Source organism: Scyliorhinus torazame, chromosome 8, assembly GCF_047496885.1.
Source record: "Scyliorhinus torazame isolate Kashiwa2021f chromosome 8, sScyTor2.1, whole genome shotgun sequence".
Classification (NCBI taxonomy): Eukaryota; Metazoa; Chordata; class Chondrichthyes; order Carcharhiniformes; family Scyliorhinidae; genus Scyliorhinus; species Scyliorhinus torazame.
In genome coordinates this window covers 261,552,364-261,567,631 of record NC_092714.1, presented here as the reverse complement: position 1 = coordinate 261,567,631, position 15,268 = coordinate 261,552,364, and the positions used below count along the sequence as shown (strand labels likewise).

The 15,268-nt window shown below is 47.0% G+C and overlaps 1 protein-coding gene across 1 annotated transcript in view; it reads right to left on the bottom strand.

Annotated features, from left to right (window-relative positions):
• Nucleotides 1-3,535: 3,535 nt before the first annotated feature.
• The window catches only part of LOC140428583 (deoxynucleoside triphosphate triphosphohydrolase SAMHD1-like), an 83,430-nt gene continuing 71,697 nt past the window's right edge, over nt 3,536-15,268 (bottom strand). The window contains exons 12-16 of the mRNA XM_072515221.1: nt 14,921-15,060; nt 14,572-14,664; nt 10,670-10,774; nt 10,220-10,357; nt 3,536-7,043 (exon numbers count right to left, since the gene is read on the bottom strand). Coding sequence (XP_072371322.1) covers nt 6,906-7,043; nt 10,220-10,357; nt 10,670-10,774; nt 14,572-14,664; nt 14,921-15,060 — 614 coding nt within the window. The 3' untranslated portion in view covers nt 3,536-6,905. The remainder of the gene's footprint in view (nt 7,044-10,219; nt 10,358-10,669; nt 10,775-14,571; nt 14,665-14,920; nt 15,061-15,268) is intronic.

Sequence of the window (15,268 nt, the reverse complement as noted above, 5' to 3'; positions counted from 1 at the left end):
AGGGAGATCGGGGGAGTTAAGGACAGGGGAGGGAGTGTGGTGCGGCGTGGAGCTGGCATCAATGGGGTCTTCAGGGACTTCTACGAGGAACTGTACCGATCCGAGCCCCCACGGGAGGGATGGGCCGCTTCCTGGACCAATTGAGGTTTCCAAAGGTGGAAGAGGGACTGGTGGCGGGATTGGGGGCCCCGATTGGGCTGGAGGAGCTGATCAAAGGCATAGAGAGCATGCAGGTGGGGAAGGCACCTGGGCCGGACGGTTTCCCGGTCGAATTCTATAAAACATATATGGACCTGTTGGGCCCGCTGTTAGTTAGGACCTTCAATGAGGCAAGGGGGGGGGGGGGGCTTTGCCCCCGACGTATCCCGGGCACTGATCTCTTTGATCCTGAAGCAGGACAAGGATCCCCTGCAGTGTGGGTCTTACAGGCCAATTTCGTTGCTAAACGTAGATGCCAAGGTGCTGGCGAAGGTCTGAGCCGCGAGGATTGAGGATTGTGTGCCGCAGATCATCCACGAAGACCAGACGGGGTTTGTGAAAGGGAGGCAGTTGAACGCGAATGTGCGGAGGCTTTTGAACGTTATCATGATGCCAGCGAGGGAGGGGGTGGCGGAGATAGTGGTGGCGATGGACGCTGAGAAAGCCTTCGATAGGGTAGAGTGGGGGTACCTGTGGGAGGTGCTGAAGAGGTTCGGGTTTGGGGAGGGGTTTGTCAGGTGGGTTAGGCTGTTGTACGAGGTCCCGATGGCGAGTGTGGCCACAAACAGGAGGGGGTCCGAGTACTTTCGGTTGCACCGAGGGATGAGACAGGGGTGTCCCCTATCCCCCCTGCTCTTCGCACTGGCGATTGAACCCGTGACTATGGCACTGAGTCGAGGAACTGGAGGGGGTTGGTGCGTGGTGGGGAGGAGCATAGGGTGTCACTTTATGCGGACGACCTGCTGCTGTATGTGGCGGACCCAGTGGGAGGAATGCCGGAGGTAATGAGGATTCTTAGGGAATTCTGGGACTTTTCGGGGTACAACTCAACATGGGGAAGAGCGAGCTGTTCGTAGTTCATCCAGGGGACCAGGAGAGGTCGGAGAGGAGCTTCAGGTATTTGGGGGTCCAGGTGGCCAGGAGCTGGGGGGCCCTGCATAGGCTTAATTTTACAAGGCTGATGGAGCAAATGGAGGAGGAGTTCAAGAGGTGGGACACATTGCCGCTGTCCTTGGCGGGTAGGGTGCAGTCAATCAAAATGACGGTGCTCCCAAGGTTTTTGTTCCTGTTCCAGTGCCTCCCTGTGTTTATCCCGAAGGTTTTTTCAGGCGGGTTAACAGGGGTGTAATGGGGTTTGTGTGGGCACAAGAGACTCCGAGGGTGAGAAGGGTGTTCCTGGAGCGGAGTAGAGATAGGGGGGGGACTGGCGCTGCCCAACCTCTGTGGATACTACTGGGCCGCCAATGCGACGATGGTGTGCAAGTGGGTGATGGAGGGGGAGGGGGCTGCATGGAAGAGGCTGGAGACAGCATCTTGTGTGGATACGGGTCTGGGGGCGCTGGCAACGGCGCCGCTGCCGCTCCCTCCAAGGAGGTATACCACGAGCCTGGTGGTGGTGGCTGCCCTCAAAATTTGGGGGCAGTGGAGGCGGCACGGGGGGGAAAAAGGGGGACCTCGGTGGGGACCCCATTACGGGGGAACCACTGGTTCGCCCCAGGAAGAACAGGTGGAGGGTTTGTGGGGTGGCACAGGGCAGGGATACGAAAGTTGGGGGACCTGTTTGTGGACGGGAAGTTCGCGAGCTTGGGTGAGCTGGAGGAGAAGTACGGGCTCCCCCCCCGGGGAACACCTTCAGGTACTTACAGGTAAGGGCGTTTGCCAGACGGCAGGTGGCGGAATTCCCGCGGCTACGGCCACACACAGTACAGGACAGGGTGCTCTCGGGGGGGGTGGGTGGGAGTGGGTAAGATCTCGGAAACTTACCAGGTGATGCAGGAGGAGGAGGCCTCGGTGGTGGAGGTAAAAGGTAAGTAGGAGGAGGAGTTGGAGAGGAAATTGAGGAAGGGACGTGGGCAGATGCCCTGGGGAGGGTGAACTCTTCCTCAACTGCGCGAGGCTCAGCCTCATACAGTTTAAGGTGCTGCACAGGGCACACATGACCGGGACAAGGATGAGTCAGTTTTTTGGGGGTGAGGACAGGTGTGTTAGGTGCTCAGGGAGCCCAGCAAATCACACCCATATGTTCCGGGCATGCCCAGCGCTGGAGAGATTTTGGAAGGGCTTAGCGAAGACGGTGTAGAGGGTGGTAGAATCCAGGGTCAAGCCGGACTGGGGGCACGCAATATTTGGGGTGGCAGAGGAGCCGGGAGTGCAGGAGGCGAAAGAGGCCGGAATTCTGGCCTTTGCGTTCCTGGTAGCCCGGCGAAGGATTCTTCTTCAGTGGAAGGATTGGCCCCAAGCGTGGAATCCTGGATCAGCGATATGGCAGGGTTCATTAAGTTGGAATGGGTGAAATTCGCCTTGAGAGGGTCGGTACAAGGGTTCTTTAGGCGGTGGCAACCGTTCTTAGACTTCCTGGCAGAGCGGTAGACATTGGTCAATGGCAACAGCAACTCGGAGGGGAGGGTCACTTGATTACTTTTTGTTTTTGTTATTTACACTGGAGGCTCCGAGGGGGTGTATGTACTTGTTGTATTAAGTCGGGGTGTTAATGTTAATTTATTATTTATGTACACGGGGCAGGGGGGGGTATGGAGGGTTGTTTTTCTGGACTGTGTTTTGTACTTAACCCTGTTGGGTTCCTTTTTCATTTTGTTATTGATATTTTATGAAAACCTTTAATAAAAATTTTTTTTTTTTTTTTTTAAATAAAAAAAATTTAGAGTGCCCAATTCATTTTTTTCCAATTAAGGGGCAATTTTAGCGCGGCCAATCCACCCAAGGTGCACATATTTGCGTTGTGGGGACGAAACCCACGCAAACACGCCCAAACAAACACAGGAGTGAAAATCTAAAATGGCTCCTCGAGCAGACTCCTCAGTAAATGTGGTCTCAACCCAAAGCTGTTTCCCAGGGGATGATACCTTTTACTGCTGGCCACAATTACAGAATCCACCTTCATCAAAAAATGACCAATCCAGGCTTAATGTTTCACTGCAAGACACAGTATACAGTGGTCAGTGATGGTCACCTGGAGACAGCAGCACAGGAAAGGACCCGCGTTCAGGCAGGAGAGACTTTTTTTTTTTTTAAAAAGGAGATATGGGATTGGATTCTCCGGTCCCCCAGCCGCTTGTTTTTTCGGCGGGCGTGCCATTCGCTGGCGCCGAGATTCTCTACTCCCGCCCGCTTGACAATGGGATTTCCCGTTGAAGCAGGAGTGCGCTACTAGCGGGAACAGTGAATCCCAACGGCCAGAGAATTCCGGCCACGATTTCTGGTAGGCATTCCAACATCATTACAGCCAAAAAAGGTTTGAAGAAGAACAATTTCTAAAGCGCATAGAAAACGGGACCATTTCTTTATGAAAGTCAACAAAACCTGACATCAAGTCGAATACTTGGAACAGATTTTAATTTCAATGTTTCCCCTTTATTGCTATATAATTAAACTGGTTACGCTATACAAAACTGCAAAATGGCTATTTTAACCCCTAGTTTATAAAATACCTGATCATAACACAATGTATCCAAACAACGTAGAAGTTTGGGGATTTTCCCCCCATGTAAAATCATGATCGGTGAACCAATATTCTAGAACAGAAATGTTCTAGAACCTTTAACCACACCCCCAAAAACAAGGGGTGCAAAAAAGTGATATAACTAAGTTAAACTGTATACTTAAAAAAAATTAAAACTCGCTAAATACACAACCTAGCCCGAGCAAGATAGTGCTTAGCCTGTCAGCATCATGCGGTCAACAGTCAGGATACTTGTATTATCCTGGCAGCCAATAAAATGGGATAACAAAAATAATAATTCAGCACCTGAGACAAGCTGACCATAGGCAGGTCAATGACAAACACCGGCTTGCCTGACACTGCAGTGAACTATTCATGCAATATACTACTCCTGAATATATTCTAATATGATTAGGTGAATGAGTGAATGGAACTGTTACAGCCAGAGAGCCCTCGCAAACACCACTCCCACCCTCATTTACCCTTGTGCCAAGTGGAGCCACACCATCCATTCCTGGACTCCTCCCATTGTCGCTGGACAGTGCCAAAACTCAATTTGTTTTGCCCTGTGAGAGCACGTCTCGCATTCAGGCAGCAGATTGCATTTATATAGTACGTCTAAAGCTACCCGAGAGGCATTAATGGAAGGACACAAGAGAACCTGTGCCCTGGTGTTCCATACTATTGTTTATGAACATGCTAATACTGATTGCATGGTGTCTTTGGAGAGTATACATTGGAGCTAGGCCAGGTTAGTCTAAGTTTCAGTTTAATCATTGGGAGCAGGCTGTGTGACAAACGCTTATCAGTTGGACCGGCCTGTACAAGCCTGGTCCACCGTCAAGAAATGGCACAGAATGTGCTTGTGCGGTTCAACCAGAACACTTTTTCGCTTCTTGCACTTGGCAACAAAGGAAGAAAAACAAAAAGAGGACGGTGGGGAGGAATTTGAGCTGGTTCTTACCCCCTTAGAAACAGACACGCAGGAAAACAGTGCAGCGCCGTAACAAATTATACAGAATTTAGGTCAAAGGCCCACAGATTTACTTTCCCTTATAGTTACTGCGTTACTGAATTCCGCTATCACTATTATTTAGAACTGATTTGAAACTCCCACCATTATGTGTGCACAATGCTAAAGTTTCAGATCAATAAGGAAAAGAGGCACCATGTTGGAAATGAGGTTCAGTGTGTGCAGATCCATGTCTACTGTATATGAAAGCACATCATGGTACAAAGGGTTAAAGCTGAGATGTATACTTTCCAATTACTCCCAGGGTCAGTAAACACCCGACTTTGGGATATTAGAATATTCATCATCCCTTGAAAATACTTGGGCCTGCGGAGAAGGCTCACCATTGGCTACCGACAGTATCTGATAGTCCTACCGAATTCGATGGGCATTTGCGTTGTCACCAGTCGTGGTTGGTTTAGCACAGTGGGCGAAACAGCCGGCTTGTAATGCAGAACAATGGCAGCAGCGCGGGTTCAATTCCCATACCAACCTCCCCGAACAGGCGCCGGAATGTGGCGACTAGGGGGCTTTTCACAGCAACTTCATTGAAGCCTACTCGTAGGCTTGTACAATAGGCGATTATTATTAGCTGCGCCACCTGGGAATCCACCACAGGACCGGAAGATCCCATTAGTGGGAGGGGCCAGATGATGCTGGCCATGGTGCCTAGTCACATTCTTTTTTTTAACGTTTGTGGGGAGGTGGTCTTTCGGATTAGATGTAGTTCATATTCTTGCAAATGCTCTGCGGTGAAGCGGAGAATCATTGGTAGACACACAAATCACTTGGGAGATGGCTGAATGTTAAATGACCCAGAGAATATGGGAGGTGGAAAGTGATGAGTTTGATGGGGCTTTTTGACAAGTTTTACTGATCTGAATTTTGAAAAGGATGATACACTTTTACACTTTTTTTATGGCCAATTCACCTAACCTACACATCTTTGGAGTGTGGGAGGAAACCGGAGCAAATCTATGCAGAGCGGGGAGAACGGGCAAACTCCACACAGTCATCCAAGGAGGGAATCGCACCCGGGTCCCTGGCGCTGTGAGGCAGCAGTGCTAACCACTGTGCCGCCATGGGTTGACACACTTACACATAACCCTATATATGTAGGGTTGATAAGTATCATGTAAATTATATATCCAGTGCACTGGCTTCTACAGTGCAAAACAAGCTGCTTATCCTCGACTCACCCCCCCCCCCCCCCCACCTTGAGTCATACATTACTAAATATCAGGTGATCCACCCGTAAAGCCCAGAAAGCAAAATGTAGCCTCAAAAGACTTGCCAGAATGATGCAGCTCCTACCAACCCTGGGTTATCGGCAGAGCAAGGACCAGGATCTTCTTCATTGGGCCAGGTTCTGACCACCACAGCAACCCTCACCAGTCAGACATTAACAAAGCAATTATACCAGGAACCCAAACCACAATCAGCCTCGCTCCAACTGCGCAGGAATAGGTATCATTACCAGTTTCATCCAATTTCCCAGAGATTCCAGTTGGCTAAAGTGGAGCATTTTGTATTGGAATACTTCAAACTAAACGCTTAAAAAAAATAACATATAGACCGTCTATAACACCTGCGATACTTCCTCAGGTAAGCAATAATATAGTCACAAGACGCCATGTCCTACGCTCTTCGGTCTATTTGTTCTATAGTGGTATGATAGCCAAACCAGTGACCCAAGTACCTTGCAAACTGCTGGAGACACGAGGCCACATAATACTTACCGATTTTCACACTGATGATAAACAGTCAACTCCCCTACTTTCACAATGTTACATTCTATCTTGGCAATAGAAACGTAATTACTTCCTACCATTGATATTTTGACCATGAAGAAACCAAAGAAATAGAAATTAGAACTAGCAGGAAAAATGCTTCAATTTAAGGAGTGTATCGCATCCAAATCGCCTCAGCGATGTTTTCGTGGAAGCCAGTTGATTTGTTAAACAATACGAGGAAAAAATATTTCAATGTTTTGATTGAATGCCCATCGCAGTGGGCATTGTTCACGGAGGCATTGGTTTTATCAAACCAAATGTTCCTCCTCAATCAAGTCAGATAGGTTTATTTTTATGAAGATTATTTTTCTTCATTTAAATGATAAAATAATTGAAGCCAACAAGTTTTAAAAGCACCAAAGTCTCCCGAGATGTCCAAGCGATCCAACTTCACAACTGGAATAAAACAAGTCCCGTGGGGTTCACAGGAAATTCCCACTCTTTACTTGAAAAGCTGTGTCTTGGCCTTGTGACTGTTGACATTGCCATAGCCCGGGCCATCAGAGTCATCACTGTCACTATCTTGGTCATTCCAATCGGGCTTGAGTGGCGTGAGCTCAGGAGCAACGATATCACCATCCTGCAAATAGGTATGAAAGTGAAATTATTAACAACTGCTTTTTTGGGAAAGTAGAGTAATAAGACGTAAACATCATATCTTAAAATGCTTTTATAAAATATTCTTTCACCTGGCTGTGTGAGCACAGACTTCAGGCTTGCACTAGCAGTATTGGAGGTGCCACCTTCTGAATGAAACATTAAGCGGAGGCCCTTTCTCTGCCTTCTCACGTGGAAAGAACCCATTGTACTATTGTAAAGAAGAACAGTTGCGTTCTTTCTGGTGGCTCAACCAATAATTATCATAATTTTTCAGATATTTAATTGTTATCTGAATGTTATCACATTGCTTCTCACAAGGACCTTGCTCTGCTTAAACAGGCTGCCGTGTGCCATACTGCACTTGTACCGTGACTGCACTTCAAAAGTGCTTCTTTGGTTATAAAGTGATTTGGGACATCCAAGGGTTCTTGAAAGGTTCTGTATAAATTGCTTAAAAATAAATACTTGCATTTAAAAAAATATATTTTGGGGGATATGGGCATGGCGGGAAAGGTCAGCGTTTGTTGATCATTCCTAATTGCCCTTGAAAAGATGATGGTGAACTGGCTCCTTGAATCGCTGCAACATGCAGTGTAGGTACACCAACAGTGCTTTACCTGGAGTAGTTTGGTACAAGCGAGTGGCTTGGTACACCGTTTCAGGAGGCAATCGAGTCAACCACATCACTGTGCATTTGCTGTCACATGTAGGGCAAACTGGGGTAAAGATGAGTGGCGGAAGAAGTAGAGGGGAAGCGATGAAAGATAATCACCCAAAGGCATCTGGAACCCTCTGCCTGAAAAGGGTGGTAGAGGCAGAAACCCTCGTCACATTTAAAAAGCATCTGGAGTGACATTTGAAGTGTGGTAAACCTAAAGGGCGACAGACCAAGAACTGGAAAGTGGGATTAGGCGGAATGGCTCTTGGTTGGCTAGCATGAACACGATGGGCTGAACAGCCTCCTTCTGTGCAATAAATCATTTGGGTTTCTGTGTTTGTAGTTTCGCTGACGCACGATATCTGGAGATGATATCACCCCAACTAACGACATGTGGCATTTCACACTGGTTACTTTAGCACTAGGATCACTTCAGGTTCTGCAGCCTTTTGGTAGTTTCATGTTTGTAAAACCACTACGCACAGCGTCACGCATCATCAAAGATCATAGAGAGTCAGATTAAATACTTGCTGCTTTTATTGCATTAGAAAACCAGTCCTTGGGAAATTAAATACAAGGTATACAACCAATCGTTCAGTTGTAACTAATGGAAAGGGAGAGTAATAGCGGTGAACAGACTTCAAGGATCCATTCAGAATGTACAATTCAACATCTCTCCTCTGTCCATACTTTTGTCACCTGATGACCAGACTATTTCAGCCTTCTCCTGGCCCGCCTATTTTCCTTCGCACGCGATAAGCTGCAGTTCATCCAAAACTCTGCAAGTCCCACTTACCTACCACATCCAAAATGCCTCACTCTGTTTTAAGTCCTCCCATGGCTTCACCCTTGCTCATTCTGCCCACCCTCTTGATTCCTCTAAGTCTGGGTTCGTGTGCATTTCCCTCATCCCACCCTCAATCACCACTGGCCTCCGCCTTCTTTAAAACCCAACTCTTCAACAAATCTTTTGGTCGTTCCCCCTTTCTTTCAACTTCCATGAGTACATGATTGTAAAGCATATTGGGATGCTTTCCTACGTTAAAAGGTGCTAGTCTTCATTACTGCGTGACCTTCCTATCTTAGTCATTTGTGTCTAAGTGGGGCAGCATGGTAGCATAGTGGTTAGCACAATTGCTTCGCAGCTCCAGGGTCTCAGGTTCGATTCCTGGCTTTGGTCACTGTCTGTGTGGAGTCTGCACGTCCTCCCAGTGTCTGCGTTGGTTTCCTCCGGGTGCTCTGGTTTCCTCCCACAGTCCAAAGATGTGCAGATAGGTGGATTGACCATGCTAAATTGCCCTTAGTGTCCAAAATTGCCCTCAGTGTTGGGTGAGGTTACTGGGTTAGAGGGATAGGGTGGAGGTGTGGGCTTGGATAGGGTACTCTTTCCAGGAGCCAATGCAGACTCAATGGGCCAAATGGCCTCCTTCTGCACTGTAATTTCTATGAAATTCTGTGTCCTCCTCCTGCCTGCAGGTACCCGACTCACCCGAGGCCCAATTCACAAGTCAATGGCAAGCCCTCCGGAATCTCATCTATATTGAGGTACAGCAGGGAACGTGGTGGGTTTTTAGACTGGTGCGGATGATGAGAATGCCCCATCCTGTCCTCTCTCGATAGCCATGTACTTGCACACACCAGTTGGGGATCATTGACAGCCATCTGGAAACTCTGGATTATTTTTCTGCTGATCTATTTCAGCAGAATCAAAAATGGGACCTTCTGATCACTGATTTATTGCCAACCTTCATGCTGCCTTGACATACCAAGTTCCCCAGGATATTCCCCACCCACCAACAGTTTTGTTAAATGTGGGGGTGGGACACAGTTAAAATGAAGAGCGGACCCACTGTATCATCCACACGAGGATTTGGACTGTTGCGTGTGTCTTTGATCTGAACTTGAATAGAAAAGGATTGAATTTTTATAGCACCTTTCACAACCTTTGGATGTCTTGAAGCACTTCACAGCCAATGAAGTACTTTTGAAGGGCAGGTGCTGTTGCAATGTCAGAAATGTAACAGCCAGTTGTCGCACAGCAAGCCCCCAGAAACAGCAATGTGACAATGACCAGATAATCTGTTCTTATTGATACTTATTTACGAATAAATACTGGTCAGTACACCAGAGAGAACTCGCTTTCGCTTCTTCAAAATATTGCTTGGGATCTATTACGTTGTCCGGAGAGGGAAAATGGGGCCTCAGTTTAACATCGCTTCTGAAAGGTGACACTTTTGATTGTAGGAGTTGCTCAGCACTGCAATACGCGTGTCAACCTAGATTATGTCTCTGGGATGGGATTTGACCCCACTACCTATAGATTCGGAGCTTACTGCTGAATTATTGCCAACACCGTTTTGTGGCAAGCAAATTGATGCACGACCAAGCAATCTTTCAACTACTACAGCGAGGTTCGACAGTAATACAGCAGGTTATCAACATGTTCACAGGAGGAACACAGAAGCAACAATGTTCCAGGGTGGTCCCCAACTCCCTACCCTTGGTTTAGTGAAGTTCCTGTTGATGCACCATTGCACAAAGTGTTTCCTGGCTGCTTCCACACTCTGCTCATCCGTCTTCTTGCAGTACACTTGGATCAGCTGCTCTGTAAACCTCTCCGGCAGCAACCGAGACACCTGAGTGGGTACATGAGTCAGAAAGTTGATATTTGCATGTATTAATAATAAGCTAACGAAAGTGTCTGAGTGGAGCGAGCTACATCACAACACCACAGTGAGTGAAGGTTCTGTCGATTTTCTGATCCGCAAAGCTACGCAACACCTCAAGAGGCAGAGGGTGTTGTGGTTAAAAATCACACCTCCCTATTGCTACCCCTGAACGGAGAGTTGGTCTGCCCCTGCCTTCAGTTAGTGCAGGTTTGAGAGAGCAGACTTTTTAAAGCCAAATTAAAAACAGGCTTTGTTTCTTCTTCAGGTATCAAAAGTTACCTGATCTTTGCGAATTTTGATTGCCTGGTTAGGGTTGTTCTTGCAGTAGAACCGGACCTTGTTAATTGGATTTTCTTTCTCCATCCCGTAGTCCATCTGGATAACCTAAATAAGGAGAAACAGACGATGAAAATCCTAAATGCTTCAATCCCCCAAAATTCCTAGCATTACTAAATGTTGCTTCGCAAATGAAAAGTCTTGTATTTATACAGTGGGGCTGTTTAGCACAGGGCTAAATCGCTGGCTTTGAAAGCAGACCAGGCCAGCAGCACGGTTCGATTCCCGTAACAGCCTCCCCGAACAGGCGCCGGAATGTGGCGACTAGGGGCTTTTCACAGTAACTTCATTTGAAGCCTACTTGTGACAATAAGCAATTTTCATTTCATTTCATTTCAGTGCCTGTCACAACCTCTGGGACTAAGCACTCTACAGCCAATGAAACACTTCATAGGAGTGCAACCACTATCAATCTACTTTGCAGTCAATATGTCCACAGCAGAGAATCCCTCCTTTAACTGGCAGTCTCTAGCACTCCTCATTCCACTGGAGTGTCAGTCTACATTTTGTCCTCAAGTCTCTGCAATGGGGTTAGAGCCCGATATGGTTACATCCACCCCCAGCAATAGAAGGAATTACAGTCTGATTTATCGGAAGGTGTCCCCGTTTTTTCAGAAAACTATAAACAAAGTAAATGAGGGACAAGTAGCACCCCACCGCTGACATTTCAATTCTAGGCAAGAGAGGATTTGAGAGGACAAAAGATTGGACAAAGAACATCAAACAACACTTAAATAAGACACAACAAGCTCTAAATTTATACTGGACTAAATCATAAAAGATAGCATTTTAAAATACTGCATTTATCTTCCAGTGTTCAGAGAATGGTGCTGTCTGACTCATGTTTAATTCACAACAAAGAACAGACCTTACCATATAGAAACAGTAGGGGGCATGCTGCCCACAAGCTTGTTCCACCATTCCATTATGTCTTGACTGATCTGTATCTCCTCTCCAGCTACCCACCCTGCTTCTGTAATCTTTAACACCCTTGCTTCACAAAAAAGTAGCCATCTCAGGTTAGAAATTTTCAATTGACCCTCAACCTCGCCAGCTTCCTTTTTGGGGAGGGAGTGAGGAGTGGAGAAGAGAATTCTAGATTCTCACAGCCCTTTGTGTCAAGAGGTGCTTCCTGACATTACCCCCGAAATGATCTGGGTCTAATTTTAAGGCTGCCCCTCAGGAAAACAATGAGAATTGGTAAAGAATTCTTTTAACTGGAGTAAGAAAACGCAACGGCTGAACTCTGCAGATAGGGTCACGTATGTGACCTCGCTGCTCCCAAAAACATGTTACAGGTCACTGGCCAACTGAAATTAAGTCCTGCCTCAGTGACCCATTCCAACAACCGCAATGTTTGTAAATGCCAGGTAGAGCCAGGCAAGATGAACTGAGAAAAACAAATCTTCCTGGATTCCACGCATTGGGTATTTGACCGTGCTACCAGGTAGAGGCATTGGGTATTTGACCGTGGTACCAGGTAGAGGCATTGGGTATTTGACCGCGGTACCAGGTAGAGGCGTTGGGTATTTGACCGTGGTACCAGGTAGAGGCATTGGGTATTTGACCGTGGTACCAGGTAGAGGCATTGGGTATTTGACCGTGGTACCAGGTAGAGGCATTGGGTATTTGACCGTGGTACCAGGTAGAGGCATTGGGTATTTGACCGTGGTACCAGGTAGAGGCATTGGGTATTTGACCGTGGTACCAGGTAGAGGCATTGGGTATTTGACCGTGGTACCAGGTAGAGGCGTTGGGTATTTGACCGTGGTACCAGGTAGAGGCATTGGGTATTTGACCGTGGTACCAGGTAGAGGCATTGGGTATTTGACCGTGGTACCAGGTAGAGGCATTGGGTATTTGACCGTGGTACCAGGTAGAGGCATTGGGTATTTGACTGTGGTACCAGGTAGAGGCATTGGGTATTTGACCGTGGTACCAGGTAGAGGCATTGGGTATTTGACCGTGGTACCAGGTAGAGCCAGTACCTGTGGCACCAGATATCAACAAACAATCAGCGTCCCATCATCAGAAGAGGTAGAAAATTGAAGAACAAGTGATTCGGACATACAAAAAGGAGGCACAATATTCAGTCCACCATTTTGAATGGACAACATCGTCACAAGCCTCCCTGACCACTATTAATGTCAACTCCTGAGCACCGATTACCAGTGGATGAAAATCTCAGGCAATCTCAGATGGAAAACAATCCAAGAAATTCTTCGATGTCTCCACCAGCCCCAGGACACCATGGTTACCCATGACTCATCAGATCCACTCTCCGCTAGTCCCGCCTCCTTACTCTGAAACGTTAGAAGTGAATCATAGAATTTACAGTGCAGAAGGAGGCCATTTGGCCCATCGTGTCTGCACCAACTCTTTGAAAGAGCACCCTACCCAAGCCCACACCTCCATCCTATCCCCATAACCCAGTAACCCCACCCAACACCAAGGGCAATTTTGGACACTAAGGGCAATTTAGCATGACCAATCCACTTAACCTGCACATCTTTGGACTGTGGGAGGAAACCCACGCACACACGGGGAGAACGTGCAGACTCCGCACAGACAGTGACCCAAGCCGGGAATCGAACCTGGGACCCTGGAGCTGTGAAGCAATTGTGCTAACCACCATGCTACCGTGCTGCCCTCAAGTGGTTGAGGTATAATTACAAATGCCGTTTTCTGGTTCACCTATAGTAGATTATCACCAAACTCCCACTCCATCAACAGGCAGTGATCTTGCCTCTGAGTCTGGAGCTCTTGGGTTCAATTCCCACTCCAGGGACTGGAAGTTGCAGAATAAAGCGATTAGATTCACTGTTCTGAGTCATCAACAACTCTGTTATTGTTGTATTGTGAACTAGATGGATTTAGGTCTTTATCTAACGATTCTTACAATAAAATTATAATTGCCGCACCCCTGCACCGCAGTCGTGTGCGGGTTAGTGTGCGTACGGGTAAGTGTGCGTACGGGTAAGTGTGCGTACGGGTAAGTGTGCGTACGGGTAAGTGTGCGTACGGGTAAGTGTGCGTACGGGTAAGTGTGCGTACGGGTAAGTGTGCGTACGGGTAAGTGTGCGTACGGGTAAGTGTGCGTACGGGTAAGTGTGCGTACGGGTAAGTGTGCGTACATGTTTGGGGGCAGGGGCAACGGAAACCGTTGGCGATTTTTCTAGTCACTAGAAGGGAAGTCCACACAGAGTTGAGTGAAATAATTAAGGTTTTTTCAGGATCTCTAACTACACGGCACTCGGCGATACACAACCGAGAGTGTCAGCTGGTCCCTGACCGGAGGTGCTCGGGTTGCCCGCCACCTTAGCAGGGAAGCGTGTATCCCTCCCCCAAGGATTCTGGGAATACGAGATCCCCGAGTCTCGTATAGATACTGGATAAGACAGGGGTGTTCTTGATATTAGTCTGGACTACACTGAAACAGTGCACTGGTATTCTGAACACTTGGAAGTTGGATGAAGCAGGATGAATGAGTTCAGTTCAATTCCAATAGGGGGCAGGGTGAATACTGACAACTTATTCAGCTGGCATCTGAAGACAAGTCCAACAAGTTCCTCAGCCAGCACCCACCTTACCCGTAGAGATCACAACGCCCACCGTACCCAGTACAGATCAACGAGCCAGAAGAACGCAAGACGATTTTCACTCTCCTTAGTTCAGAATCACAGCGATTCAATTCATATCTTCACTATTCTATTCAACAGAGGTCTGCATTTGAACCATTGACCTTCTGGGCTGATATGTAGAAGTTGTGTCCCTCTACTGTACCCAATTTTCACAAGAAGGGGAAGGAAGAACTCAAAACACATCCTTAACCATCCATTACTTACATTTACAATGAAATCTTCTGGGGCAAGTTGGGCCCCCAAAGGTTTTGTTGGGATAGCAGCAGCAACCTGATCATTCAGCCCATCAATTTCATCCTAAAAGGAAAGCAGATTGTCCTAAAGTTGCTTTTCTACCACCACTTGAAAGAACATTGTTAATTACAGGTTTTCCGTAAAATAAAGTGAGGAATTTTTTAATTTTTTTATAAATTTAGAGTACCCAATTAATTTTCTTTTCCAATTAAGGGGCAATTTAGCGTGTTCAATCCACCTACCCTGCACATCTTTGGGTTGTGGGGGTGAAACCCTCGCAAATACGGGGGGGGGGAATGTGCAAACTCCAAACTCTTACTGCTCGAATTGTTGTTTCAGCTTCAGGTTGAGTTTGACCAATCCATTTGTACAGCTTGCGACAAATTATATTGTTCAGGATTTCCCGTGCCGGTTCCAGTTCAGGTTTAGATGAATTCAGGATCTGTTGAAAAATTGCATCTGGAAAAAACAATCAAAGCTCTGGTCAACTGAATAAATTGTTTCTTCGTCTTCTCACAAAAAAAGGTAAACATTTATATCAACAACAAAAAAAAGGCCCAAAGCCCTTAATAATGTGTAATCTATTCATTTCTGGCTCTTTCCTTCACCTTTGGGTTCCTCACTTCCTGCAGCCAGATTTTGCAGTAGGCCCAATTTCCCCAGAAAT